General features: G+C 40.5%; 1 protein-coding gene across 4 annotated transcripts in view; it reads left to right on the forward strand.

Moving 5' to 3' along the window:
- Nucleotides 1-23,679: 23,679 nt before the first annotated feature.
- The window catches only part of TBC1D32 (TBC1 domain family member 32), an 87,850-nt gene continuing 84,493 nt past the window's right edge, over nt 23,680-27,036 (forward strand). For 3 of the 4 annotated variants that reach the window (XM_074580853.1, XM_074580854.1, XM_074580856.1), the window contains exons 1-2: nt 23,680-23,779; nt 26,307-26,461. In XM_074580853.1, coding sequence (XP_074436954.1) covers nt 26,307-26,461 — 155 coding nt within the window. In that variant the 5' untranslated portion in view covers nt 23,680-23,779. The remainder of the gene's footprint in view (nt 23,780-26,306; nt 26,462-27,036) is intronic. The other variant, XM_074580855.1, reaches the window with a different exon arrangement.

The following is a 27,036-nucleotide window of genomic DNA, read 5'->3' on the forward strand; positions in this document are numbered from 1 at the left end:
ATCACACAGCCCACGCAAAGACCTACACTGAAAAAGAAAAATGCCAGGTACTCTCTGAATTCCTTTAGGAACTTCTTTGTTTTTACTGTTTAGCATGAAAGATGATCAGATATTATGATAATGAATTGCAGTATAAACTATATTGGGAGTTATTTTCAAGATAGGAGCAGTGAGACTGGCTAAACAAAATGTAAATCTGATTATTTGAACTCTCCCAAAGGTTGTCGTTTCTGCCACATCAAAAAGAAAACAAAACCAGACAAGCATGCCCTAGAAAAACCTCACAGAATATCTTGTAGGGGAAAAATCCTTCAGAGATATGAGGACAGAGGATATGACCTTAAGGGCCAACTTTCAAAGGGCTTTCAGCTTCGGCTGTAAATTGAGTATGCTGCCTGCAGGCACAAACAGGATCTATGCTTGCAGATAAGATTTTGCGATGTTCTCAGATCACTGCTGGGTCAGTCACTTACTTGCATGCAGTAGATCTGCAAGAGGCTATTAAGGACTCCCGTAAAGTGGGTATGACAGGTCATTTCCTTCTCTAATTCAAGTGTTTCTGTGACAGCATATGCTAATCTATGAAGAGTTTACAGTATTAACATATTCAGGAATGTTTCATGGACTACATCTAGCAAGACACAGTTTCCGTCAGTAAGTGCAGATGGCACGAAGCAATGAGTTTACTCCATCAGCAGGCTCACAGCTTTGCACTACAGGAAAATTATACCATTATTTATTTATTACACCAACTTGAATTTCATTGTGGCCCTGTGTTCAACTTACCTCTTTCTTTGCAGCTTCCCCAAACCTTTTCCTCTTTTTCTCCTGGTCTTTCATGCTGGTCTTTCTCTTTCTTTCTGCCCTCCTACTCCAGCCAAAAGCATCTGTTCTCAGTCTGCAAGAGGCTGCAGGTTTTACTGTGCTTTCTGGCATCCCTAACTGTGGCTTTATTTTCAAAAATAGTTAAACTGGAAGAATGCAAACTCTTTATTCAGCTTCCTTAAATAGAAATTTCAACTTTCAATTTCCTGCTGTTATGGACAAGCACCACAGGATACACTGGCACACTCACAGAACAGATGCCATTAGTTGGAGTGGAAGGGTGTACAAACACCCTTTGTAGGGTGTAGTTGGAGTGTTGGAGTGTTTTATTCACAAGGCATGTTTTTTCTTGGATCTTTTAATTAGTTAGTTTTGGGAGGCTTCTGTCATCACCTAGAATTGATGCAAGTAGGTAGCCTGAGATTTTCCACAGTGGGTGGCAGCAATGTGTGTAAAGTACACATGCAGGGAGCTGCAGGGCATGGATACACAGCGCTTCCTGAAAAGCAGGCTCCAGCAATTTCCTGAAAAATACTTAAGCACCCCCAAAATCAACTACCTTTTGGAAAACCCCAGTCTTAGCATTTTATTGTTCTCACACTGTGTCACTCTGAAGGAGCACTCGGAGGGAGCTCTGAAGAACCATCCCCTTTCTCCTGCTGGTGGAACCCTCTCCCATATACACAGCCCCACTGAAGTTAGTCAAGTCACTTATAAGGTGATTAAAATGACATGAAGAACCACAGTGTGGCTTGTTGCGTTAAAGGAGCCACTGCTATCACTTTACATAAACAATTTCAGGTGGAGTTTTAGTTTGTACCCCCGGTTTCCTCCAGCAACCACTGCAAAATCCACATGGTAGAAAGGGCCTCAACATCCAAGCACAAGCCCAGGCTCCCTGCCCTTCCTCTGTCCATGATGCAATCACTGATGTTCTGCCACTCAGGCCATAGATTGTTCTTTTTTTGTATCCAGTATTGCTATTAAACTGTATTGAGGAATCACTGTGTAGCCATAATTCATTTTTTGTTCTCCTTGCCCGCCAAAGACATTCGGAGGCACAGTGAATAGGGCTGGTTGCTCACTAAGGGTTACAATTGCACTCAACAATGCCAAAAAACTCAGAATAGAGAGGGAAGCTTAGCTAGAAGCAACATGCAAAAATGAGGTAAGTGTAGAAAAGACCATCAAGAAGGTGTGTTGGAGAAGACCAACCCATAACTATAGTATCTGTATAGCTTTTTTCAATCAGCAAAGAAAAAGTATCATCTTCTCACATTACATTTCATTATACATAACATATCTGTAATACGCTAGTGGTTTTTAAAAGCGAAAACACAGCTTCATAATTTTTTTCATGCTTCTAATTTTTTTTTGTATTGTTACAAGGGAAGTTGGACTATGGGACAGAAAAGCAGCCTCAGCAGACAGAGGAGAGGATGCTGTGACTTTTTACTAAATCGACTACACAGACACAGCACACAGAGCAGGGTGCAGAGCCAGCGTTTAAGACGCAGCAGTGTGCAGCACTGGCCAAGCACTGTCCTCCTTGGTGGGAAAAGTGGGAGCTTTATGGCCGGCCAGCACGCTCAGTCCCTCTGAGCTGGCAGGGGTTCACGCAGCTCACTGCATCCATTGTTTTCTTCGATGGACCATGGTTTTCTATTTTTCATACCAGTCAGGCGCAAGCCAAATTTTTCACGGCAGGGGAGGTTACACTACCATACATTAATGGTGTAAGCATTATTTCTGATATACATAATGGAAAATTAGAAGCTTCGCAGTATACTTGCACAGTGTGTGACCAGGAATACGGGGCAGCGTGGTGCCGTGATGAAGGAAAAGCCTAAAGCAATGGAAACACCTATTTGTTTCCAAGTATTTCTGCCACCATCACATCATTATACCTCTAGATAGAGCAGCTGCTGTTGCTCTCGTTGGTAATCTCCTGCTCAGTACATGCATAGTCAGTGTGGGTCTAATGACTGCTGTCTGCACCCAGATCAGTGGCCACAGGCATTGGCACGAGTATGGATGACTGAATGATGTTTGCTGTACGGATGCACATCGTTAGGCAGGGCCTGTCATTACCAAGGGAGAAACCCTCCAGCCCTGCTGGGTAGGCAGGGATCCTGTCCTGGTTTCCTGGGAGCAGCTTTCCACTGCAGGCACCTTGTGCCTAGAGAACACCGTCAGGATTTAGGTTGTGAATGGCTTCATTTCTGTGAATAGCCTTCTTTAGCCTTTGGGTAAATAATAAAGTTTAGCAGCTTAAGATAGACTCACGTTGCTGATTCTTTTGCTTTTTTCCCCACAGAAGGAAGAAAAGCAAAGAAAGGAAGCTGACGTGCTCCGAGCTGTCGACTGTACTGAAATGCAGCTCGGCTCTCACCGCAGCACCCCCTCCCCAGGCCCATTAGACTTGCTAAGTGCTATCTGCAGCTCTGCTCAGGAGCATGGAGAGCGGAAGGAAGCTTTTATTACTAGCTGGTCCCACTGAATGTAACTGAAAAAGATTTTGCAGCCTAGAAAAAAAAAAGTAGGAATGTGAATGAAATTAACTGTCTTGTCTAGCAATCATTTAGTAATTTTTACGAATGAGAATTTCTCTTCAGGATTCTCCTTCACTGTCCCCTCCCCAATCTTAATCAAATATTCATTAGCTAAATAACTGGTTTAAATTTATGGTTTTGTCCTGAAGGTCTAGGCAAATTTAGACTTTTTTGGTTTTCATTTCCCTCCCTGCCCCGCCCCCCCACTACTTTGTACAGCCTGATTCAGATCATATGGGGACAATAATACCACCAACCCTATCTTCAAAATATATTAAATAACTGTTAATTCACCACGCAGCAAGTTATGTTTTCATGTAAAATTAGTTTAATTTTCCTTACTGTTAATAAAGCCGTTTAAAGCATCCTTCAGTAACATAGGGAAAAGAGTTCTATAGAATGACTCTTCAGGTAAGACAAAGTTACCTATTGGCACACATACGGAGAAGAAAAAACAATGCAGTGAAGCAAAATGCCTGTTCAGGAGTACCTCTATGATTCAACAAGCGGGGTATCGCTTTCACAAAGCATGCCCATCCATCATTCTTTAAATGACTGTAAAGAATTAATAAACTTCTTTTTCAGTGTGGTTTCAGCTTTTTAAGAAAGAGTTACAGCCAGTGAGGCACCTTGCCGCTATGCTGCAACCCTCTCGCTGCTCAGTGCCTGCAGACACATCTGTCTGGCTGATTTCATGCTCTCTCTTCTCCCTCACTTCAGCAGACCAGCAGACCACAACCACAGGCACAGTGGGGAAACGTTCCTGTGATGTGGTTTCTGAAATCTGGCTCAGTTGTTCTTCGCTTGGCAAAGGCTTATTCATTTCCATGCTCTGAGCCAATCCCGTTCCCAGTCAATGATAGCTGTTTGAATGCATCTGAGTGCTGAATTTGGCTTTTTGTGTTCAGCTGGTTTCACAATGGCTTCTTCTGACAGCGCTTATTCTGGCAAATAAATTCAATTTTTAGTAAGTAGAGTTGCCACTTAGTAGGTTTTTTTTATCAGTAAGTAGGTCTATTCCTACTTCACTTTGATTTTGTTTTCTTTTTTCTTAAGTTAAAAATCAAAACCTTATTTCTAAGAACTGTTTAGAGTCCACACTAGATTAAATTCTCAGGTATAAGTAACATATTGGTCATAATTAACATATTAATAGATCTCAGTGGTAGCTCGTGCTTCCTGTAAGCAGTTAGTTTACTTGCTGATGTAAGTAGTTTAAAAGTTACCTACGTGATAAGAACAGGCTTTCAAAAGCAAAAACCTAGCATAATTTCTAAACCCATCATTTCCAGAATGCAGACGTTGACAGTTGTACAAAGGCTATATAATAAAAATGCTTGGGAGGTCCCTGGTCCAGCCCTGCTCAGCGCTGAGGTCAGACAGGGCTGCACTGGTGATGTTAAACAGGTCGGGTCTCAAGGCAGGCCCCTGTGGTACTCCACTGTCACCAGCCTCCAGGTAAACACAGTCCATTAATCACTGTCCTTTGAGCACAACCATCCAACCACTTTTTAACCAATTAGCTGTCCATCCGTCCATACTGTAATGTTGCAACTTAGTTACAAGAATATTGCAAGAGACACTGTTGGAAGCCTCGCTAAAGTCAAGGTGAATGACATCCACTGCTCTCCCTGGTCCTCAAAACGAGTAATTTTTAACATAGAAGTCAATCAGGTTGGTCAGGCACGATTATTCCCTGGAAAATCCGTGCTGGCTGTTGCCAATCACTTCCTTCTCCTTCATGTGCCCAGAAATGCATTTGAAGAGGACTTGCTTCATGGTCTTCCCAGGGATTGGAGTGTCCTGGAGACTACTCTGTTGGTAGAAATTGTTCCAACTTCCACGTAAAATAAATTGTATCACATTTCCTTCTGTGCTACTAGGCAGATTTGAAATCTTCAGAGTGGATACAACATTTGGCTAGTCACTCAACTTCATTTTAAGTTGGTGTCTTCAGGAATCCTACTAATTAAATTCCACTTCTTTCATGAGATCTTTTGTCCGTGGCTTGACAGTGGAATTTAAGGCTTGGGCTGTAAAATCGCACCAAAGGTGCTGAAATCTGTGAACATGGCTGAGGGAAGCTTTTCTTTTCAGGAAACAAGTGGTGACCATAATTTATTAGTTCATTATCAATACAATGCCTTTAGTTTCATTTATTATTAGAATTGTACATATGCATTTATTTGCATATTTTTAACTGTCTATGTTAAACAAACCTGAGCTATTGTTTGAACTGTTAAACATGTTTGCTGATGACGCTAAACTGGGTGGTGAGGTGGACATGTCAGAAGGGCAAGCCATCTTACAGAGAGACCTGGACAGGCTGGAATAGTGGACAAGTAAGAACTGCATGGGGTTTAACAAAGACAAATGCAAGGTCCTGCAGCTGGACAACATAACCAAAGAGTCCTGTACAGGCTAGGATCTGCATGTCTGGGCAGCAGTCTTGCTGAAAAGGACCCGAAGGTGCTGCTGGACAACAAGCTGGACATGAATCAGCAGTGTGTTGCTGCAACAACAAAGGCAAATCAGATCCTGGGCTGCATCCACAAGGACATTATTAGCAGAGATAGGATGTGATAATCCCACTCTACTCAGCACATGTCAGGCTGTACCTGGAGTACTGTGTCCAGTTTCGGTCTCTACAATTCAAAAAAGACACGCACAGACTGGAGAGGGTACAAAGGAGGACCACAAAGATGATTCAAGGGCTAGAGAACCTGCTGTATGAGGAAAGACTGAAGGAGTTAGGTCTTTTCTCCTTGGAGAAGAGAAGGCTCAGGGGAGATCTCATCACAGTTTTCCAGTACTTAAAGGGTGGTTAGAAAGAAGATGGCTCCCGTTTCACAAGGAGCTACAAAGAGAGGACAAGAGGCAAGAGGTACAAGTTGTACTGGGAGAGGTTTCATCTTGGTATAAGAAAGAAATTTTTTATAGTAAGAACAATCATCCGCTGCAATAACCTCCCCAGGGAACTGATGAAGTACCCACCACTGAAGGTTTTCAAGACATGACTGGAGAGGGTGTAGATAATCTCATCTAGGCTCCCTTTTCCATGAAAGGTTGGACCAGATGATCTTTTGAGGTCTCTTCCAACTTGGGCTGTTCTATTATTATATGATCCAAACTACACTAAGGTTTTTTGGACATGCATTTTTGATTAAGGAAATGTCCACACAGTCTTGTTATTAACACACAGCATCCTCCAGAGAGCATCACATTAGCAGCTTCTCCTCATGAGAATAAGAAAAGAGGCCAAATTTATCCCCAGACAAACCTAAGTGGAAATGGTAGGCCAAGTCTTCTCCTTTCTATTAGGCTCCACAGTGTCACTTTCTTACCCAGTGTAAGGCAGCAATGGCAGAGGTTGTTTGGTGTCATTTCTCAATTTCCAATAATATAGGTCTCAGCATGTTTTAAAGACAGACAGGTGGGTTGTGGTGGGGTTTTTTTTGTTGTGGTTTTTTTTTTTTTTTTTTTTTTTAATTTAAGACCTGCATGAATCCCATCTAAGCCTGAAACTGAGAAGCAGATGGGACAGTTCACCATTTGCTTGCCTGAATGAGATAACATCAGAGATCTCTCCAAAATGTTTGATTATCTCCTTTCTCTCATCCTCTTACAATTCTCTTGGAATTTAAATCAGATATGATAAATTATTTCAGGATTTTTTTGACATGAATAATTGCATCTTTTGTCCTGGCTCCAATTTCATAGTCAGCGCTGAACAAATGGTTTATCTGCCACACATTACCATTCCTTAACTGTGTGACTTCTGGGTGTCTAAAATAGCAAAATTATCATTGTTGCAGACACCCCTTTTCTCCTTGATGAAGGATCATGCCAATTTTTTTTTCCTGAACTAAATTACATATAAGTTGGCAGAGATACAGAAGAAGAAAAATTCCACAGTTGGGAAATCATAACAAAATGAGAGGAAAGGATTATAAATATCAACCAACAAAACATGATTTGTGTGTCAACTTGCATAGATTTTGTGCTATCTTTATTTGATATAACTTTAAAGCACAGATCCAGCACATGACACACAAGCATTTAAAACCATACAATATTTTAGCTATTAGGAACAAATAAAAGATCCCAGCGGGTATTCTGATTTAGTCTTAAAGGCTGGAAAAATTGCAAAATTGCATCTCAAGGTCATAAGTAACTGGCAAAAAACATTCACAGAGGAAAGATCCGGTTGTGAAAGTTAAGCCAAGAACTCATGAATACCCAAGTGTGTATATTTAGGAGATATATGTCAAGAAGAAAATTAGGAGCTCCAAGCTTAGCAAAGCAATTTCTTCAATAGTTCATTAAAAACATTAATGTAAGATGCCCACCTTCTTGCACCAATTTACCAGTCAAATGTTGAAATTTGAATGGGACAACTGACTAATAGGTTGAGAGTTTTGAAATTAATTTAAATAAGCAGAAAAACATCGCTAAATGAAGAAGAGGTTCAGTGAAGAGTAACAGAAATGGTCAGAAGGCCGGGACTAATTACAAGGTACAATTAAAAGTGCTAAATACATCAAACTTAGCAAAGGGTTGACTGAGGGGTAAAGTAACCATAGTCACAGATATATTTTTTTAAATGTTAACCTCAACATGATATGGATAAAGTAATGCTGGAAAATTTTGGTTAAATATCAGTAAAAAGTGAGAATGAGTGTTTTCTGGTTTTCTTGATGAAAAATAAAGGAAGTTGCATGGCCTGGGAATATTTGGTACATGAGGCATCATTGTAAAAGTGCAGATGGTTTGTATGAATCAGTTGGCCACTGCCTTTATGAAAAAAAAAAAAGAGCTTTTTCTTTTTTTTTTTGGGAAAAGGGAGTGAAAATTCACTGAAAAAGTAGTTACATTTCAAATGGCTCAAGACACAAGTCAAGAAAGAGCTCCTCACTGTTGCTGTAGTTACCACTGACTATAAGAGCAAGCAAGTGTTCTGGGGAATTAAGATGAGCCATGCAGTCCTTCTGGCTTGCTGGATACTGTTGTTACAGAAAGAAATTCTGACCAACACAACCCGTCCTTTGGTCTCACGGCCTTTATCCAAACCTCTCCGAAGTCATCAGGAGTCTTTCCACTGACTTAAATAGACTCTGATGTTCTCTCATCATGAAATGAACTTATGGCTAGCACCCAAAGTTTGGGAAAGGTCAGAGGACAAGGTCCTGACCTTTCCATGCCTAACAAGGGGAAAAAAATAGATATAATAGTAAAGGAGGAGGCCAGGCAGGCCTTGTAAAAAAGAATAGCAACTTTGGGGCTTTCTCCCCTGAGGCATGTCTAAGGTAATGATACATGCTGGGGCTCTACTCCAAACTTTTAGGGAACAGAAGAGGGATTGTAGGAAGCTGGGTCAAGGAAGAGGGAGGAAGAAGAGCCTGGCACAACGGAGAGGAATGAAGAATGCAGCTGGCAGCCCTTCCACAGAGCTCTGATAAGAGCTACAAGGATTTAAGATCCTCCAAGTAGCTTATGAATCTCTCCCACTTTCCTATTTCCATTACAAATTGAAGCAAACCTGAAAGCAATAAAGCAGAGGAGACAAAGAGGAAAGGCTTTGCTTTGGTGGCAAGAGGAAGGAAGTAGGCTAATTATGAGGGAAAAAAAAATAATGCAAATCACAGACATAAAATGCAGTGTCTTGTATTCTGCTACTATATAGCATATATTATAATACCGTGAACTTCAAGCCTGTCAGGAACCCAAAGCTTCTGTGAAGTACATAGACTGGAAAGACTGGCAAATGTATATGACATAATAAATGAGGGGGAAGAAAGATACAGTCTCATTTATGATCTTTTTCAATAGATAATGGCATTTGGTTCTTCTCATCCAAGCACTGAAAGCAGTAACTGGTAGGTGTCAGAGAGATGTATTCCTGAATATGATGTAATAAGATGTAATACTGAATCAGAACATGGAGAATGAGCAATAGTGTGGTGGCAAGAAGCGTACACCTGGTGGACAGTCAAAAGGACAGTCTCCTCCCTCTCTTTGTTGCTATCTTTGGTTACAACCCAAGCACAACCAACCACCCAGGATGGTCCCACCTCAGACTGGCCGCTTTGTTTGCCCCCAACACACGCCACTGACTTCAAGTGATGGAAATTAAATTTGGAGCATGTCAAACATTCTGTCCTCCTATTCAGTTTTAGGGATTTTAACGTCATTCTCTGTCATGGGGCTTGGGCCTCACAGAGGTGGAGATACAAGCCTGCAACTGCTTCTGCCACTGAAAAATCACATATGACATGTCACAGGCCCTCAAACATATTGTATTATTGAAGGCACAGGGCAAAAAAAGACTACAAGATTTCCAGTAAGTTCAGTAATACTTATTTTTCCTCCTTAGTGGGATACGGAGGCTTAAGTTAAATTTCTTTTCCCCAGAGGTATCTATCTACCTACCTGTTACATTAGATGGGAGACAAAGCTAAACAGAGGGACAGTTTCCATTCCTAAACCAAGCAAGTCAATCAGACAGAAAATGAAAAGCAAAAAGTGACATGAGTTATTAATGAAGGCCAATTTTGTTAATTTGATGAAATCAAGAAATACTGTTATAATTATGAATAGCTGCTCAACACGGCCATAAGTATACGTGTACATACTGATAAGTTAACACTGAAGAGAAGGGTTTTGCTCAGATAAAACTTTCTGGTTAAAGTGAGGGATCCATAATCAGGAAAGATGATTAAATATGGCCATGGAATAAATGGTTCGGTTTTACTCAGGAGATTCCACCTGCATGGATGAAGCAGAATGGTTGGCCTTAGAAAGGGACTATGAGAAGAGATGTGAAGAAACAGAACACCCACATTAGAAAACTGGTGACATCCATAATAATAATAATAAGCTTGCACTAACAATGTTTTGACCTAAGACTGCACAGAGAGTGCCTTAAAATTTGTCTTCTTGGGAGGTGATGCACCTCGGCAGTCACAGACCAACTCTGTAACTACTGCTGTGGGGACAGTCCCTCATCTGGGCACGTGCCATGTTCCACGTGGCAGATGCTGCTCAGGGCTTTCACCAGCAGTGGCTTCAGTGGAAGGGTTTTGCCTCTCTCCCCTGCCAGCCAGTCCAAGCACAAATGTTTATTCAAATGGGATAAACAGCAGAAACAATTTTTGGAAGAAATAGAAATTCAGTTTATTAGGACTCTGGAAACACAGTGCCAGACATTTAAAAGTATAATCAAGCCACTTAAGTCCAGCCATAACATTTAGATTCTATTTAATCCTAATGTATTTTTGTAACTGATTTTTGATGAACTAGCCTTTTAAAAATCTTTACATAAACTGTTCTTTGGATTTTTATGCAAATACTACCCTTTGTAAACCTAAATGTTGGCGTATAGTCCTACTACAGTTTACAAGTAGCCTAACTATTTACCTTTCAGATTATTCCTAGATCTTTTGATGGTAAGTAGTATGGTAAGAAAGGAAAGTGCCACCTTTTGTTACACCACTAAAATAAACAGGCTCGGGGACCACAGAAGTCCTTCTGCTAACATGCTGACAAGAAGGCTAATCTTAACAGGATGGGTTAGCTCGATTTTGTTCAGATTATTTGCTTAGCATATGCAATAGGAACAGTTTGGGGAAATTATAAATGAGCTACTTCAAAGACTGCTAGAGTGTGTAAAAAGTCATTTCACCTTTTGATGTTTGTAGTTGACCAAAACAGTACTCTTGACTGGAACAGAAGTGAAATACAAGAATAGTGCTGAATTCAAAACAAGCAACAAAGCAATCTTGTAATGACCTGCTAAGCTTCCCTACGAGGTCAAGTACACTCAGGAAGAGGTAAGACTGGGAAGGGGACTGCAGACATCCTTCTGCTTAGGAAAGAAGGAATTCCTATTCTCTTCTGTTCTACAAAAAGGGAAAGAACCCTTCATCTTCTTATGTGCCATGTGTTGTTCCTATAGCAATGGACGCTTCTTAAACTCTGGTCATATTAGAGACTTCCTTCTACCTACTCTCATGGAAGTTTCCACCCTTACATAATTTCCCTTGTGCTACAGATATTTTCATCCCTGTCTAGTAGCCTGGAGTGATCAAAAAAAGTCAATAAGACTACAGAAAACAAAAGTCACGGTCTGAGTTAACAGACTTGAGCAGTGAGATAGAAGGCTGGGCATACCTATAGACTTACACATAGTAAAAGGCTCAGAAATGGCCAGTTAGAGCCAAAAGTCCCTAACCTCACTTTTAAAGATGGACAGAGATTCAAATTTCAGCTCGTGTCACCTCAGATTTCCAAGAGATCTTCCCATACCCTATATTGCAGGTGACAGCCAAAGCTATAATTTCACTGAAATGTCTGTAATATTCATGCTGCATTTTGGTGCAGTCTATAATTAAGTGCTCATATGGAGGCCATCAGATCCACTCAACTTCATTTATGTATTTCTCATTGTAAAGATTCACAAAACACTCCCTCTGAATAAATCCTTCTGCTTAACATACAGAAACATATAAAATCCCTCCAACAACACATTGCTATATTATACGCGATACTGCAGCCCTAACATCAACTCACACATTTTCAGTTACTACATCCTATATAAACACCCTCAAACAATGCATTTGAAATGCAAACATACATGATAAAACAGTGAAATAATATGCTATATACCTGTATAATATAACATAAAGACAAAGCACTATCTTCTCTTTCTCATCGGCAAATTAAGTCTTGTTTAAATAGGCACTAAAAATATTTAGGATTTAAGGAGTCAGATGTTTTAAAGAGTTAAGACAAAGCTCTACACAATAATAAAAAAGCTAGCAAATGTAACAAGGTTTATCTGGGGAGACTTTTAGCTCATTCCCTCATCTGTTCTTTAAAACTACTTTGTCCCTTGGTGGTGCAGAAGCAAATTAGCAACATGGGGAAAGTACTAGGGAAAACAGAAGGTGTACATTAATTTCACACCTAATTATTAATTAATTTGCTCAGGCTCTGCTGGAATAATCAGCACTTCAGCAGCTTCACTTGTTCCCAATGAGCCGCTGCAGTGTCTCTGTTTAAAATTCCAGGGGGGTCACAGTTGCAGCAGGCTGAATAGTAATGATTGCAGGGAGTGTGAGCCTGGACCTCCTTCCATGGGGCTTGCACCACATGCTTTTACAGTATCAAGCATGACTAACGCTAGGGTAGATAATGTGATTTCTTTCTGATAGCTGGGTTACACTAGCATAAAAGCGAAGAAGGATTTAGGTGAACTTACTCCATTGGTCTTGCGTTGCTGTTAAATAGTTAAGAGCGTTAAGACAAAGCCAGTGTTACTGATATTGGAAAAAACTATCCAGGACAAATTTATCTGCATAACGTATTAGGAACCAAGGCTTTGGTGCTCTGATACAAGCAATATGTAATGTTGGGAGACAAGAGGTTCTTCCAACTTAATAAACAACACACAAATAATCTTTGACAGACAGCTGATGTGAAAGGCTGGCAGAAATTTTCCTACGGGCTGCCTCTCTTTCATATAAAATGTCTAAAATGCAGCATATATAAGCAGTTCTGTGTACATTTGATCCAGATTGCCTTTCACTCCCTTCTGTACCTCATGGAGGCTGTAATTTGCTACATCTGTCTGATAAAAAGCCTTCCATTTATACCAAAAAAATGACAATTTTAAAAGGAGTATTATGCTTAGACAAAGATACAACACATCTTCTACATCCTATCCTTATTATGTTATCATAGGTATCAGAAATTGGTATAAGAACTGTCACTGACCTAGAGCGAATTGAGCAGAGGAAGAGGCCCATGTAAAAAAAGGAAAACATTTAGGAACAGATTCAGAAGGAACTCCGGTATAAACAGGACTTGGTAAAATTTATAGCCCAAACTGAAAATTAGGATGCAGCCTCCTCTTGGTCTCTGAAGATCCCCAAATGCACACCTCTTTTCGTTTCAGTCTCACAATGCTCACTGACGCTGTCTAGCTCAGCCTTAGAAACTGAGAATTCAACACAAACCCACCCCTAGAAGAGTTTTATAGTTGGTGAGGAGTAGGCTAGGCTGAGCAGGACTTTCCTCTTCTTCTGCTGAGGACTTGTGAAGGTCAGGATCTGCCAAAGAGGGAGGGAAAGCCAACAAGGGGGAGCTCAGCCCTGCAGAGCCACTAGGACACTTGGGTTGGAATGAGATGATGGGACTGTCTTTACTGTCAGGACTGATCATGCATTTTATATTAAACAGTCACTGGACTTGAGAGTAATAAAAGGAAAAGTACCGCCACCCCCACATCAGTACTTAACCATAATGCCACAGTCAAACTCCATCCCTGTATGCGCTTTTCAGCTACAGTCATTTAGTTTTGCTTTGGGAAACTTCCTTCCCATCCCTGCGGCACTCACGTTATGGACTGCTGATAGGGACTTTGCTGACAGAGGAAGGTTTGGGGTCCCTCAGGCTGGAGGATGCCTAATATGCAGATCTACCACTGATAATCTCTCCCCAGACAGCTAGGGCACACTCTGAGAAGACACCAGGAGTTTTGCCTCATGTTGCAGTTTAATCCCAGTCGGCAGCTAGGACCATGCAGCTCACCACTCACTCCCAACCCAAGCAGGGTTGAGAGAAGAGGTAGAAAAGGAGGAGAAAAAGCCACCCACAGGTTGAGATAAAGACAGTTTAATAGAACAATAAGTGAAGAGAAAAAGAATAATAACAATAACGGTAAAAGAATATACACAAAAAAACTGATGCAACACAAGCTGCTCTCACCACCTGATGATTGGTTCCCCAGCCTGTCCTGAGCAGTGATTGGGGATTCTTGCCCCACGGCCAACCCCCATGTATATACTGAGCGTGACGTCTATGGTATGGAATATTCCTTTGGCCAGCTTGTCCTGTCTATGCTCCCTGTCAAAAAGTCCTTGACTAATGTAAAAATTACTTAGCAACAACTAAAACAATACATGTTATCAACATTATTCTCATACGAAATCCAAAACACAGCAGCCACTGAAGAAAATGAACTCAACCCCAACTGAAACCAGGGCACCTAGCTTATCCAGGCAGTTTTGATGGGCGCTTACTTTCAGGAGAGAATATGGACTCCAGATACCAAACATAGAGAGAGGGCCATACCTGGAGCCCTGAATAAGGCCCCTAAGCTCCAGAGCAGGATTTGAGGGACAATCCCTCATTTTCGATTTTCTACACGCATCTTCCTTGTTCAGTATGTTGGGGAAAGGCAAAAAAACTAGTAAGAATGCGCTGAGGGCCTTGGGACACTGAACCTTCCCATGCACTGCCTAAAAAATGCTATTTCAATGGTCCCTTTTGGATATCAGGTCCCATTCTGGAATCAAGTCCACAAAATGAGGGCTATGCAGTACATTTCTGTAAGTAATTACAGTCATCTGCAGAGGACAGCTCATTTCAGTAAGCTTAGCTAAATATTTCAGTCTCTGATGGATAGGAACTGGAGAGTCCCAGTTAAAATGCAAAAAACTTCTACATCTGGGTAAATAAGAGAAAGAATAAATGGTTCAGTTCTGCAAAGTGAGATTCTTGGCATCCATTGCCTTCAGAAACAACTAAGAATGTGCAATAATCCTCAGGACTGATCTTCAAGTAACCTCTGAGGCAAAGCATTACAAACATAAGCTAATTTTAAAAAACAGGTGTAAGACCCATAAAATTCTAGCAGAGCTTATTTACTGTTTTATACCAAGATCTATATTTGTATAAAATTTCATGAAAATTACACCTAATTTACCATGGGTTATTTCTTGAATAAAATGTAGGAAGAAAGGGAATAATAATTTCCCTATATTTTTATATTATTTTCATCACAGTATGTAACCTACCTGCAATAAAAAAATGCAGCAACTCTGTTTTGTAATGCTATGTTCATTGCATTGAGTTATATGCAATATAATACACATCAATACCATATGGTGCATAAGCAGTAAAATAAAGAGTGTGAAACACAATAGCATTACACTTATTTAGTGCTATAACCACTATAAAGCATCAGAGTAGCTAGCAAAATTATGCTGAAAACTACGCAGGAATGTATTTTTAAAGTTTTTTTGAGAACTTTGCCAAGAACTACTCAGCTGTGAGTATATCCTCCTTAAAATTGGGTTTGAATCTTCCACCAGTGTAATTTAACATAGATCCATCAGCATAAATCAAGGTAATCAACATACATCAGCTTAGGGTCTACATCCACACGGATTCTTTCCTTCAGCTATCACATTATTCTCCAGTGCAAGTCCAGGAGCCTGAGTTATGCAGAAAGAGTGTGCCAAAAGGGAAACAGACTTTAAAATAGTAATTAACACATTATTAGCATACTTTGTATTGCTACAGGAGCGCTCCAAGGATTCCAAGCAGAACAATCAGTCTTCAATCAAGTCATCACACGTTCACAAAACCCATTTTACATATGAGATATTCGTTATGTGAAAGGACGGAAGAAAAAACTCCTGACCCTCATCATTAGCCGACTTCTCCCACCCCAGAGCCACAGCCCTTTTCCCCCTCGGCAGCACTGACTTGCACACTGCAAGTCTGGCGCAGAACACAAGAGTGCTCAGAGTCTGGAAAAAAGGTACCTCCTGAACCAAGGAACCCGAGTCCCACCTTGTGGATTTAAATAAACTTCTGACCCAGGAGAACAGGGAGCCGGTGTATGTTTTTTTCTGGTAGTTGCCCCAAACAGGTATGCATACGTACAATTGCATGGTTGGAGACGTTGGTCCCCTTAAAACAGATTTGAAGAGATGAGTTTTCTAAGCTGAGGGCTGGAGGGGGCGGGGAGGGGATATATTTTTTTCAAGGCTGTCCAATTTTCTCCCGAGTTTACAGATAGAGATTAAAAAAATCAGGACATTTCACGTCAAACAGGCTGTTACATTCGAAGTTCTGGTTGGTGGGAGGAAAGACCTGTCCAACTGAATGTAGCTTTGCACTCTGGCATCCTAAAGCACTGGCAGAGAGCCCTAATAATTTCTGTTATGCCTGGCCTGTGGATAGATTGCTTCGTTTTGCTGCAAGCCATATGGCTTTCTGGAAAATTACTTTTTTTCTCAAGATACTAAAGTAAAGTTATACATGGCTAATATTTTATTTACTTGCCATTATCTTTTGGGGACAATGATTTAGTTTGGGATAAAATATGCATTACAAAATTTTAACAGTTACTGTTGAGGTATATCAATATATAGAAGTATTTGTCTTATTTCTCACGGAAATTAGTTTGACTGATAAAGCCATCTCTGTACTGGAATTTTACTCACACAATAACAGTGCTAAAATAAATGTCAATGAAAATATTAAGTATTCTGTTTGTTACTTAGAGATTATTATTCATGTCAGAGAAATGTGTTTGCAGACTTTCTGAATCCAATTCATTCTTAACACTGAAATTCACTTGAATTATACCAGAGATGATGGTGGCATATTGACTTCAATAATACAAAACTATAACACATACATTTTTTTCTTCTCCAAAGAAATGAGATTCATTATCTTAAGGGAAGCCTGTGTGTTACCAGTGAGATTTCATTGCACAACAGATTCTGTTACACAACAATCTTAAAATCAGTTTTCATCAAGAGACCATTTTTTTGGTGTGAAGACATTCGGGCTCATATTTTTCTTCATCCATCTTTCTTTACTCCAGGCACAGTATTTGTTCAGAGAAGCTCCAAAAACTTTTCTCAGATGTAATATTATGTTAGGATCCCAGACATTATCTAACTGAAATAAAAGAAAAAGTGCTTTCTACAACTTAAATAAACAGTGTTGTTACCAAGCGATGCTTTTACTATTTCTTTAAAACATCACTTTGATGTTTGAGGAGATCACAGTTTGCTAGGACACAAAATATTTGAAAAACAAAGCACACATCTCATGTTGCTGAAAGTACACAGAGGAATAAAGCATAGCAAGGTACGGGCCAAATTCTGTCCTCCCAGGCAAGTCTTACAAAAGAGTATATTTTCAAATAAGCAGCAAAAAGCATGATTTGCTTACTTCTCAAGCATTTTACAGCATTCCAGGAATGAAGAGAACAAAGTTTTCTGTGCGTCATATCTGGCTAGGCTAATCTGTACTTCTAGATGAAACCCTTAAAAACAAGGCTATAACTTATAGTAACAAAAGAATATAAAACAACAGCTTACGTAGCAAATGTCTCAAGTATTTGACTCCCTGCAAATATTAAGATTACAGAAAGCACTTGGTGTGATGGTGCAGGGAGGAAACTGTATTGTGTTTGACAGTGGGATTCAGAACTATAGCAGGATAAGGCACTGGGTAAGGAGAGCTGTAGTTTTTCTGAATGGATACAATTTTCAGAAGACAGAGAGAAAACAGAAAGAAAGTGTGGTGGCGCCAACAAAAGCACTTATACAGGCTTTACAGTACAGATGGTATAATAAAGGAAGCGATAGCAATGACATATTTTAGGGAAACCTAAGACAAAAAGGAATAGCAGTCAGTGTCTGCAACAGAATACCAAATCAGCAACTCAGAAGAGCCGATAAATGAATTCTGAAATGTCAGTGTGACGGGTGCAGGAATTAATGCTAATCTTGGGAGGAAATTTGAAGGAAGTTACTTCAACGATCCTGTACAAAAGATGAGCCTAAAATCAAGCAATTATAAAAATATTCAACTTCAGGATATCAAAGTTTTGGCTTGCAAGGTAGCACAGACAGTAATTGGGGAGGACAAGAAAACCAACAATTCTAAGGCACGGCAACCCTCATGTACAACTACAAAAAAAGGCCACCAGGTTTGCTAAGCAGACTCCTGAGAAAGCACAGAGTAATAAACTCTGTTAGCATAATTTAAAATTGTAGCTTTTGTGTTCCATGCACATTTAGGTGGGGAAATTACATTTAAAACAAACACAGTTGCTTCCTTGCTTTTCTCTCAGGATTAGACAATATCAACTCTGAAAGTATAAGAGGATTTGGGAAGTCTATTTGAACCAGTGAAAACTCACAGGGAAGCCTCTGCCTCCACTTTGCACCTCCTTTGGCAGCTGTGCAATTCCTTTCCTCAAAAGCGGCCTTTGTGGGACAGCAGTGCCAGAATCTGGGCCCCTCTCCTGGATGCTTTGTGAGAGCAGACCTGGAGCTGCCAGAAGACATGCAGGCATGACAGTCAACTCACTTCATGCAGTCCTGGGGTGAAAGATGAAGAAGAGGAGAGCCTGGCTGCAGAGATGCCTTTGCTGGCTTCCATAATTCCCCACTCAGGCTGCAGCTGGGATCTGAAGTCCCTGACCAGGCAACTGCTAGCAAATTGAAAGGAGAAGAGAGTTCTCTAAATTGTTTCTTATTTCTAATGCTGATGGTAATTACCTCGTCTCAGTAGCAAAAACATTTCACAATTAATGCAAAGTGTATTGAGTTGAAGGCAAAAGGAGAAGTGGTGAAGCAGTGTTAAAGATTCTTTTTGAATTAAAAATCTGTGATGCTGGTGTAAGATACAGTTGGCCTGAGCGACTCTAGCAGTGATTATAAACGATTAAGATCAAATGGAAGAATGGAACTGAGAGGAAGCCTATGGACAGGCTATAATCTTCCCCCAGTGATCGCAGATAATATTTGTAGTGTTTTGAAGTGCTAATGTAGTGCCCATAAATTAGCGAACAGTTCAGAAAATGTACATGATCCAGACTCCACTGAAGTCTATGAAATGGATAACTTTAACTGCAAGCAACAGTAAAATGCTAACTAAAAATATTTAATACTTTAGGAATATTCCTTTAGCTTCTGAATTTTTACTAGACAAAAGAAGCAGCAATGCCATAACCCTGAGTCAACATATTTTCTTCATATTCTGTGGTGATACTGCACATCATATGTTCACAACTACAATATCTATGCCATCAAAGTTTGACTTTAGCATATTATAAATAGCCATAAATACAAATACATTTACATTGAAAGAAACACTGTATTCCAGGTCAATAGGTTAAAAAGTCAGATGTCCATGCAACTCTTGAATATTGCTGCCACCTTCAGGAAACACATGATAAAAAAAGACCAAAATATTAATTAGAAAAGAAATGGCAAATAAATCAGTTTTATGATGTCAATTGGTTATTATATTGTACTTTGGTGACATTAATTTTTGTAATGACATGTAAAGATAATTTTGAATTTTATTATCCTCAAATTTCCAATAAAGAAGTAAGTCCAATGTTATGAGAATTACCTAAGGCCAGCCATAGCCAGTGACACAGGTGTCCTTAGCTCCTTGAAGTTTCATCAAGAAAGATTTGCAGATCAGAAAATCATGTTATTGGCATTTGGATATTTATATTGTCATTGAAGCTTATTTTGTCTTTGATTCATTGAGGCAGTTACTTAGCATTACAGTGTAGATTTAATCATTTGTACTGAACCTCAATGCCAGTAGTTACTTTTATAACCACATGCAGAGTATCTATTGAAAACTGCATCATAAAATACAGATAGAAAAATCAGAGTCTATATATTCACTGTTAAATTTTTAATCAATAACATTCCTGATTGTAATTGGGCAGGATGGTTCCAAGTTGGTGCTTCACAATGTTATGAGAGTCCCATTGATTTCCTGACAGTTTCTCACTTTTTTTCTCACATGAAAGAAATTAGAAATGGCAATGTAAGAGCTTCAGTCTTTATGAAATATTAGCATAATTGAAATTTAATTACCAACTAAGTAAATGGACCCAATTTTATTTTTTGATTCTCATAAGAGCTTACATGTGGTTTATATCGGCTTAGCTCTCAGTAGCAAGGTAGAAACTCATAGGATGTAACTTTAGACTAAAGTCATGATAGTTTACTTCCTTTTTTTGACATAGAACCAATACAAATTCTGTGTAGGTATGTTTTAACATAGGCCTCCCAAGTGGAGCTGATAGTATGAAGCATGCGAGACTCATGCCCATTTACCCATCGATTCCTCATTGTTTGTTTTAATGGAAACATCTAGGAATGGGTTAGTATTTCCCCAGAGTGCACAGGGAGGAAAGGACAGATGGTCTCTAAAATAGTAAATTTCCTTTGGACACTATTTAAAAAGACTTTCCCACCAGCAGTAATATTTTAAGCAGTTTCCTTTTATATATTTATGATTAGATTATGATCTAACAAACTCTCAAAACATGCTCATTGTTCCTCCAAATTTGGGAAACTCCCATGATTATAGTCATGTGAGAGGGCAACAAACACCACAGTGGTCATAAAAGGGTTGATGAAGTGTCTTCATCTTTTATTTGGGGGCTCAAGAACTGCTTAAGGGATGTCAGAGTATTCGGACAGGTGGGGTAGGCTTCTCATATTATCTCCAGGGACAGATGATATACTCCTTTGAAAACCGTATCAGCCAAGGAAAAGTATAAGTGAGATTTCAATACATACTGGTTATTGTAAGCTACTCTATCAGATACTAAAAAACAACCCCTTTAGTTTGCTAAAACAAAGGTCCTACTTACTGAGTTGCCGAAAGTCTTAGTTAAACATTCTTGGAGACACTAACGCTGTGTATCAACTACATAAAATCAAAATCTCTCCGTACCTTTGTGTGCCATCCACAAAAGGGTGGTCTTGTGGACAGTTACAATGAAGGAAAAGAGGGCAGGGCAGAACAGAGCAGAAAGGGAGGAAAGGAGAGAAATTATGTCCCTGGTGTAATGACATTAGCATTAAAAACAGATGTTCCCACTACTACCATTGGCTGTAAAGAAGATTGCTTTGTTGCCCACGGTTTTCCTTTCTGAAATGCCACATTGGAGACTTCGCAGAAACTTTTTAAATTTACAGAAATTTGGAGTAAACTAGTAATTCAAATTTGGGGACATGTTCAAGGTATAGGGAGAGAATCTTCTTATTAATCATCAGGTACAAAATTTAAACTTCTCTGTAATACTTAAATTACTCACATCTCTATAATATTTCACAATTTGAAACTTTGCTTACCTTACGTGCTACGCATTCTAAGAGCAGGTACTTTTGCTGTTTCCTCTAAGTTTCTAAAATTATAGATGTCAGCACTATGACTTTCTATGAACACTGAAATTCTAAAAGACTTGTTTGTATCTCATGTCTTCCTGAGCTAGGGCTAGGAGCCAGGGGCTTTCCTGTTTGTACAACTGGGAGAGAACATCTGGAATATTTTTTCTGTTGAAAAGGATGCTTTTGTCTAAGAGACAGTGGAATTTCGCCAGTGTGAAATCCGCATGAGCAATTTCACAGTGATTTCAACCTCTCTCATGTGACTGACATCCACCCATGTAAACATAATGCACTTCAGAACAGTGCTGCTCACTCTGGAGTGTCACCCCTAGAAAGTATCTGCCTGGATGCACTCTAATGATCACGCCAAACAGGACCCAAGATCTGCCAGCTTGGCTCAGGAGAAAGGCCTCCAGGTTCCAATTGCTGCAAAACATGTGGCAAAAGAATCTGGATGAAACACAGAAGGTGGAAATGAACAGAAAGGAATGGAAGGATTTCAGAAGCACCACAGGTACCATGAGAACATCTTCCTGTGATGACATTACAACTGCAATTTGCCTTATAAGGTGTTTTATAAGATAGGAAAGGCATGCTAAAATGGAGGCTTTTTCAGTAAGGACTAGGAATGCTGAATGTTATGTATACTGGATTTCTGTATTTCATACCAGCCATGAAATTGAGGTACTGTCACTTGAATCAGTGCTTCTGAAGTGACAGAGGAATGAGAAGTGTTGTACCACAGCACAGCACTTCTCAGCTGGCATGGGGACAGAAAAGCAGCAAACCTCTCTATTGCCTGTGAAAGGGGAGCCCGGCTTAGACCAAAAATAAGCTGCTGTCACTTGTAGCTGATTCCAAACAGTGCACTTATGAGATGTGGAGAGTGCACGGCCAAGATGACAGGACTCTGATCAGTCTACTCAGGATCCTTTGCAAGCAGCAGTCAGCAGACAATTGTTCTAGTTTTTGTTTTGTAGGTACCTGAGGGCCCTGGCCACTTCAAAGCGCTGAAGAGAACAGCATTAAATGTACCACAGGCTCCATTGCTACTAATCAAAATCTTGTTTCTGAGGAACTAACAGAAAGACGGATTTCTGTTTCAAATCATGAGTCATCATTTTTCAACAGAAATACCATATTTTACATGCTTGGCCCCAATGTGCTAGTAGTTCTACCATAAAAGAGTGGATCCCTACCTTTAGGTAAAGCTCTATTAACTGAAGGGACTACAGATCCACTTACAGGAACGTGTCGCCACGGAAGATTAGCATTACTGACATAAAGGATAAAAATGTACAATGTGCAACCTTACATGCTAGCGCTGTCAAACATCATTATGCATGTTTATTATAACTCATTTCTGCTTGTTACAGCTAAACGAATGGAAAATGATTTCAAATCAAAATGCTCTCACTGTTTTCTTTTACGCCTTTATTTGTTGAATAGAAAAGAATCCTATTTGCTCTCTTTGTAGTATTTCCTCCGTCCCAGGAGGGGATGGAGAGTTAAAGAGCACTGGAAAACACCTTGCCACTCATATTTTTATTTATTGAGGCAATCTGTTCCCTTGCTGACATCAATTGGGAGTAACAGCACGAGCGTATTCCTTTGATTTCAGTGGAAAACCTACATGCCACAGAGGGCTGTGGGCCAGCGGGGGCTGGACTGAGGCAAGCCCTGACAAACCAACATGAAGATGGGGAGAGACAAGTTATCTGAGGCTGAATGAGTCTTGCTGGGGGGGACGGTGTGTGTGTGTGTGCACAGGACACTTCATTGATAAGTGCGTCCCAAGTTACCCAAGCCCTGGGTCTTCCCTTGCTGCCGCCTGGGCGCAGGATCCTTGGAAAAAGAAGGGAAAGTGCACCACAGCCATGGAAAAAGAGGGGAAAGTGCACATCAGTCTTTTTCCTATGTCGGTGCTGTTCTTCGGCACCTTCATTTTACATAATTTGGCCGACAACGCTGAGACCGCCAAAAAAAAAGGTCCTTCTGTAAAGGAGAACCGGGAGAGCCGAACAGCCCCGGGCCGGCAAAGCAGGCCGCTTCGCGCCCGAGCGCCGCAGGGGCTGCCGGCCTCCCGCCCTTCCCGCTGCCCAGGGAAGCCCGCGGCGGGGGAGAGCTCTGGCGGGGGCTCGGAGCCAGCGAAGGCGGAGAACCCCCTCCTCGGGGCCGGCTTGGGACAGCAAGGGCAGCTTCTCCGCCCGGGCAGAGGCAGCAGGCGGCGTGCTGAGGCGGCCCGGCCTTCCCGCCTCCCGTCGGCCTCTCGCGATGTTGCTAAGGGCCCTTCGAGAGCCGGCAGCGGGCGCCGCCGGTTGCTAAGGGCCGCCGCTCGGGGAGACGCGCGGCCGCCGCGACGGGGAGGGCGGCTGCCGCCTCAAGGTGATTCCCGCCGGCCCGGGAGGGGGTGCTGGGCTCGGGGCGGGGCGGGGGCAGAGAGCCGGCGAGGGCCGCGCACCGCGACACCCCTCTCCGCAACCCGTGGGGCCCGGCCGGCCTCTCCCAGAGCCTGGGAGTGCGGTGCCCGGGGCCGGGGTGCGACTCGGAGGCCTCCCTGGGGCGGGGAGTGTGGGGAAGACCGGGGCGGGCAATAGCAGCCGGGGGCGAGCGCGTCCAAGGTGCCCTAGCAAAGGCCTTTAGTGCTTTTAGCGATAGCGTGAGGGAAAGACTTGGTCAGGTTTAGCCTCTTCTCCTGAGGCTTTTAAAAAGGCAGACTGCTTCCTTGCTGCCAAAAACTGATACGCAGTTGCATGATTTAGATTAGATATAGGGAAGAAATTCTTTACTGTGAGGATGGTGAGGCACTGGAACAGATTGCCCAGGGAAGTTGTGGATGCCCCATCCCTGGAAGTGTTCAAGGCCAGGTTGGATGGGGCTTTGAGCAGCCTGGTCTAGTGGGAGGTGTCCTGCCCATGGCAGGGGGTTGGAACTTTAAGGTTGGATCTTTAAGGTCTCTTACAATCCAAACCATTCTATGACTGATGATAAAAACTGAGAGAGAATAGGAATTCTCATACTACTCGTATTTCTGTTAACTCCTCTTATTGGTTTGTTGCTGAAATTACGACTTTTTTTCTGTTGTTGTTCAAAGCCTTGCTTAAGGAAAGGCTTGTGTGAGAATAAATGCTGGCTGCAGCAGGCCATGCTCGAATCATCCTGTGGGTTTTGGGGCAGGCCTTGCAGTTGCAGGACAGTGCTGGGAAAATGAATTTCAGCTTGAAAAGGCTGCACAGACTGGGGTTGGGGTAAGGTTTTTTTTAGGGAGAAAACTATCATTTAAATTTTGCCTGGAAAACTGAGTGGGGGATATGCCTGCTGAGGGAAAAAAAAAAAGGCACAACAAACCACAAACCTTTACAAATTAGTTTTAAGATAAGTATCTCTGTTAGTGATTACATAAATCAAATAAGACTTTTCAAAGCAAACTGGAGAGGAAACTGCCATATTCCCATGATTTCTCTTTGTGAATAATTGGAGTGGGGCTTTGCACTGGTTGTCGGCCAGTATCCAACTTACACTTTTAAAAATATCTGGTTATACCAAAATACTGAGTGAAGTCTTTTGCAGGGGATTAGGATATTATCCAGTGTTAAGGTCAAAATATCAGACTTACGAGAGTGGTTTATATAGATCTAAAAATGCATTGACTTTGATTAAATATCTTGAGACTCTATAAGGAAGAGGAATGTAAATCAGGGAGTTAAGATTATCACAAAGGATTTGTGGGGGTTTTTTTTGTGTGTTTTGTTTTTATTTTAATGCTATTTTTGGTAAGATGATTGAGTTAATGTTGAATTATGTTTGATCGAAGTAAAACGTTCAGCAATTAACCACAGAGAACTGCTAACTCAAGGTTAACTGTTACCTTTCATAAAGAGTAACTCTTCCAGGTGGTGCTATTTGGCTTTGATTTTTTTTGTTAGTGAATAATGCTTAAGTTTGAAGAAGTGATTTATTATATTGTCTCTTCCAAGTGTGCATATTGTTTATTCACAGGTGCTTAGAGAATCTTTGTTTCACTTTTTTTTTTTTTAAATAAAAACAAAGTCAAAGGCCTCTAAATCATTCTTCCTCAAAGAGTCTAGAAATATATAAGCTAGAACTGCCACCGGGGATGGAAGTATTCCTTGGCATATAAAGAAGTTTAAGCCATGAATTTAGGTTAATTTATTAATCAAGATAGAAATGGAGCTTTTGTGGTTTTTTGCAACCCTTGAAAATTAAACTGATAAGATGCTGTCGTCTGGACTTGGCAGATGTTTCCAGTTTCTCACTGCTGCTGTTCCTCTCAGTTTTTCCCAGTAGCTGTAGGGTTAAAGTGACAGGACTCTGTCATGTCACTGCTGTTGATTACCTTATGCAGGAAAATTAAACAGTTCTGATAATTCCACCTCGCTCTTGCAAAAGCTGCCAGAACCTTTGATTATGGGCACAGCAACAGCTCTGAGTAGAGGGATCCAAAAGTCAGAACTGGGTAGTAATAGTGGATGAGAAGCATCTGAGAGACTTGTAGAGGTTTCTCATAAAAATACAGTCATTACATCTGTAAAACCACCTTTTTTTTTTTAAATTACAATTTAGTCTTGTGCCTATTTGATGGGCAAGTCTTCAAGTAACTATGAACAGGAATGTTCAGGCTTTCCTTAATGCAATATCTCATTTAAGAATATTGTACTAAGATAACAGGAGGTTTATTAAAACAGATTTGACTATTTTGTTTCCATTTTGTCTGAAGATAAGCTCTGTTAAATAGCTGTCTGTGATGTGTCTTTTGATAAAAAATCTCATGTTGTTGATAACAGGAAAAAAAGGGACATTTTAAGGGATTTGTGCTTTTCTTATCATCTCGAGGGGAGGAAAAAACCCCAAAACTATAAGAGCTTGTTATTCTTATATTTGCTTTGTACAGATGTCTCACTTTACAAGTGAAGATGAAGCTCTGTTACAGTCTATGCTTAGACAGTTGCTGCAGAGTGTGAAGGAAAAAATCACTGGAGCCCCATCAGTAGAATGCGCAGAAGAGATTCTCTTGCATTTGGAGGAAACAGATGAGAATTTTCACAAGTAAAAATATTTTTATTATTTTTAATATTTTAAAGGAGTTGAAATGTGTTGAACTATATTATTCCTGCAAAATGTTTGCAATTTATATTGCTGTGTGAATATGTATGTATTTGTATATATAGAGATATTCCTGTCACTAATCAGCTCTCAAAAGATGCTAATTTAGAGAATAAAATTAATTTTGCCATTTTTTCTGGGGTTTTTTTGTTGTTTTTTTAAATTTTTGTTAATATATTTTTACTGTAATAGTCATTGATCAGCTGTTTGTGAGAAAGGAACTTAGAAAACTGCCTAATTTAGCCAACTCTGATGCATCTGTACATGTAATGTACTAAATGCACATGCAAACAGAAGCTAGAAGTCCTCACTGAAGGCTCTCATGCATTTTTTTTTGATACCTGCTAGACAATATAATTTTGTTTTTCAAAATAAGGTAAATTTTCCAAAGGCTACTTGGCTTACATATTTGATTGTTCTGTCTGTTTTATATTACTGAGCCCTCGTATAACTCATCGGGTAGTCATTCTTTTGTGTTTTGAATGAAGCAGAAAGATATCCCCATCACATTTTTGTTA

This window comes from Larus michahellis, chromosome 3 (genome assembly GCF_964199755.1).
Source record: "Larus michahellis chromosome 3, bLarMic1.1, whole genome shotgun sequence".
Taxonomy (NCBI): domain Eukaryota; kingdom Metazoa; phylum Chordata; class Aves; order Charadriiformes; family Laridae; genus Larus; species Larus michahellis.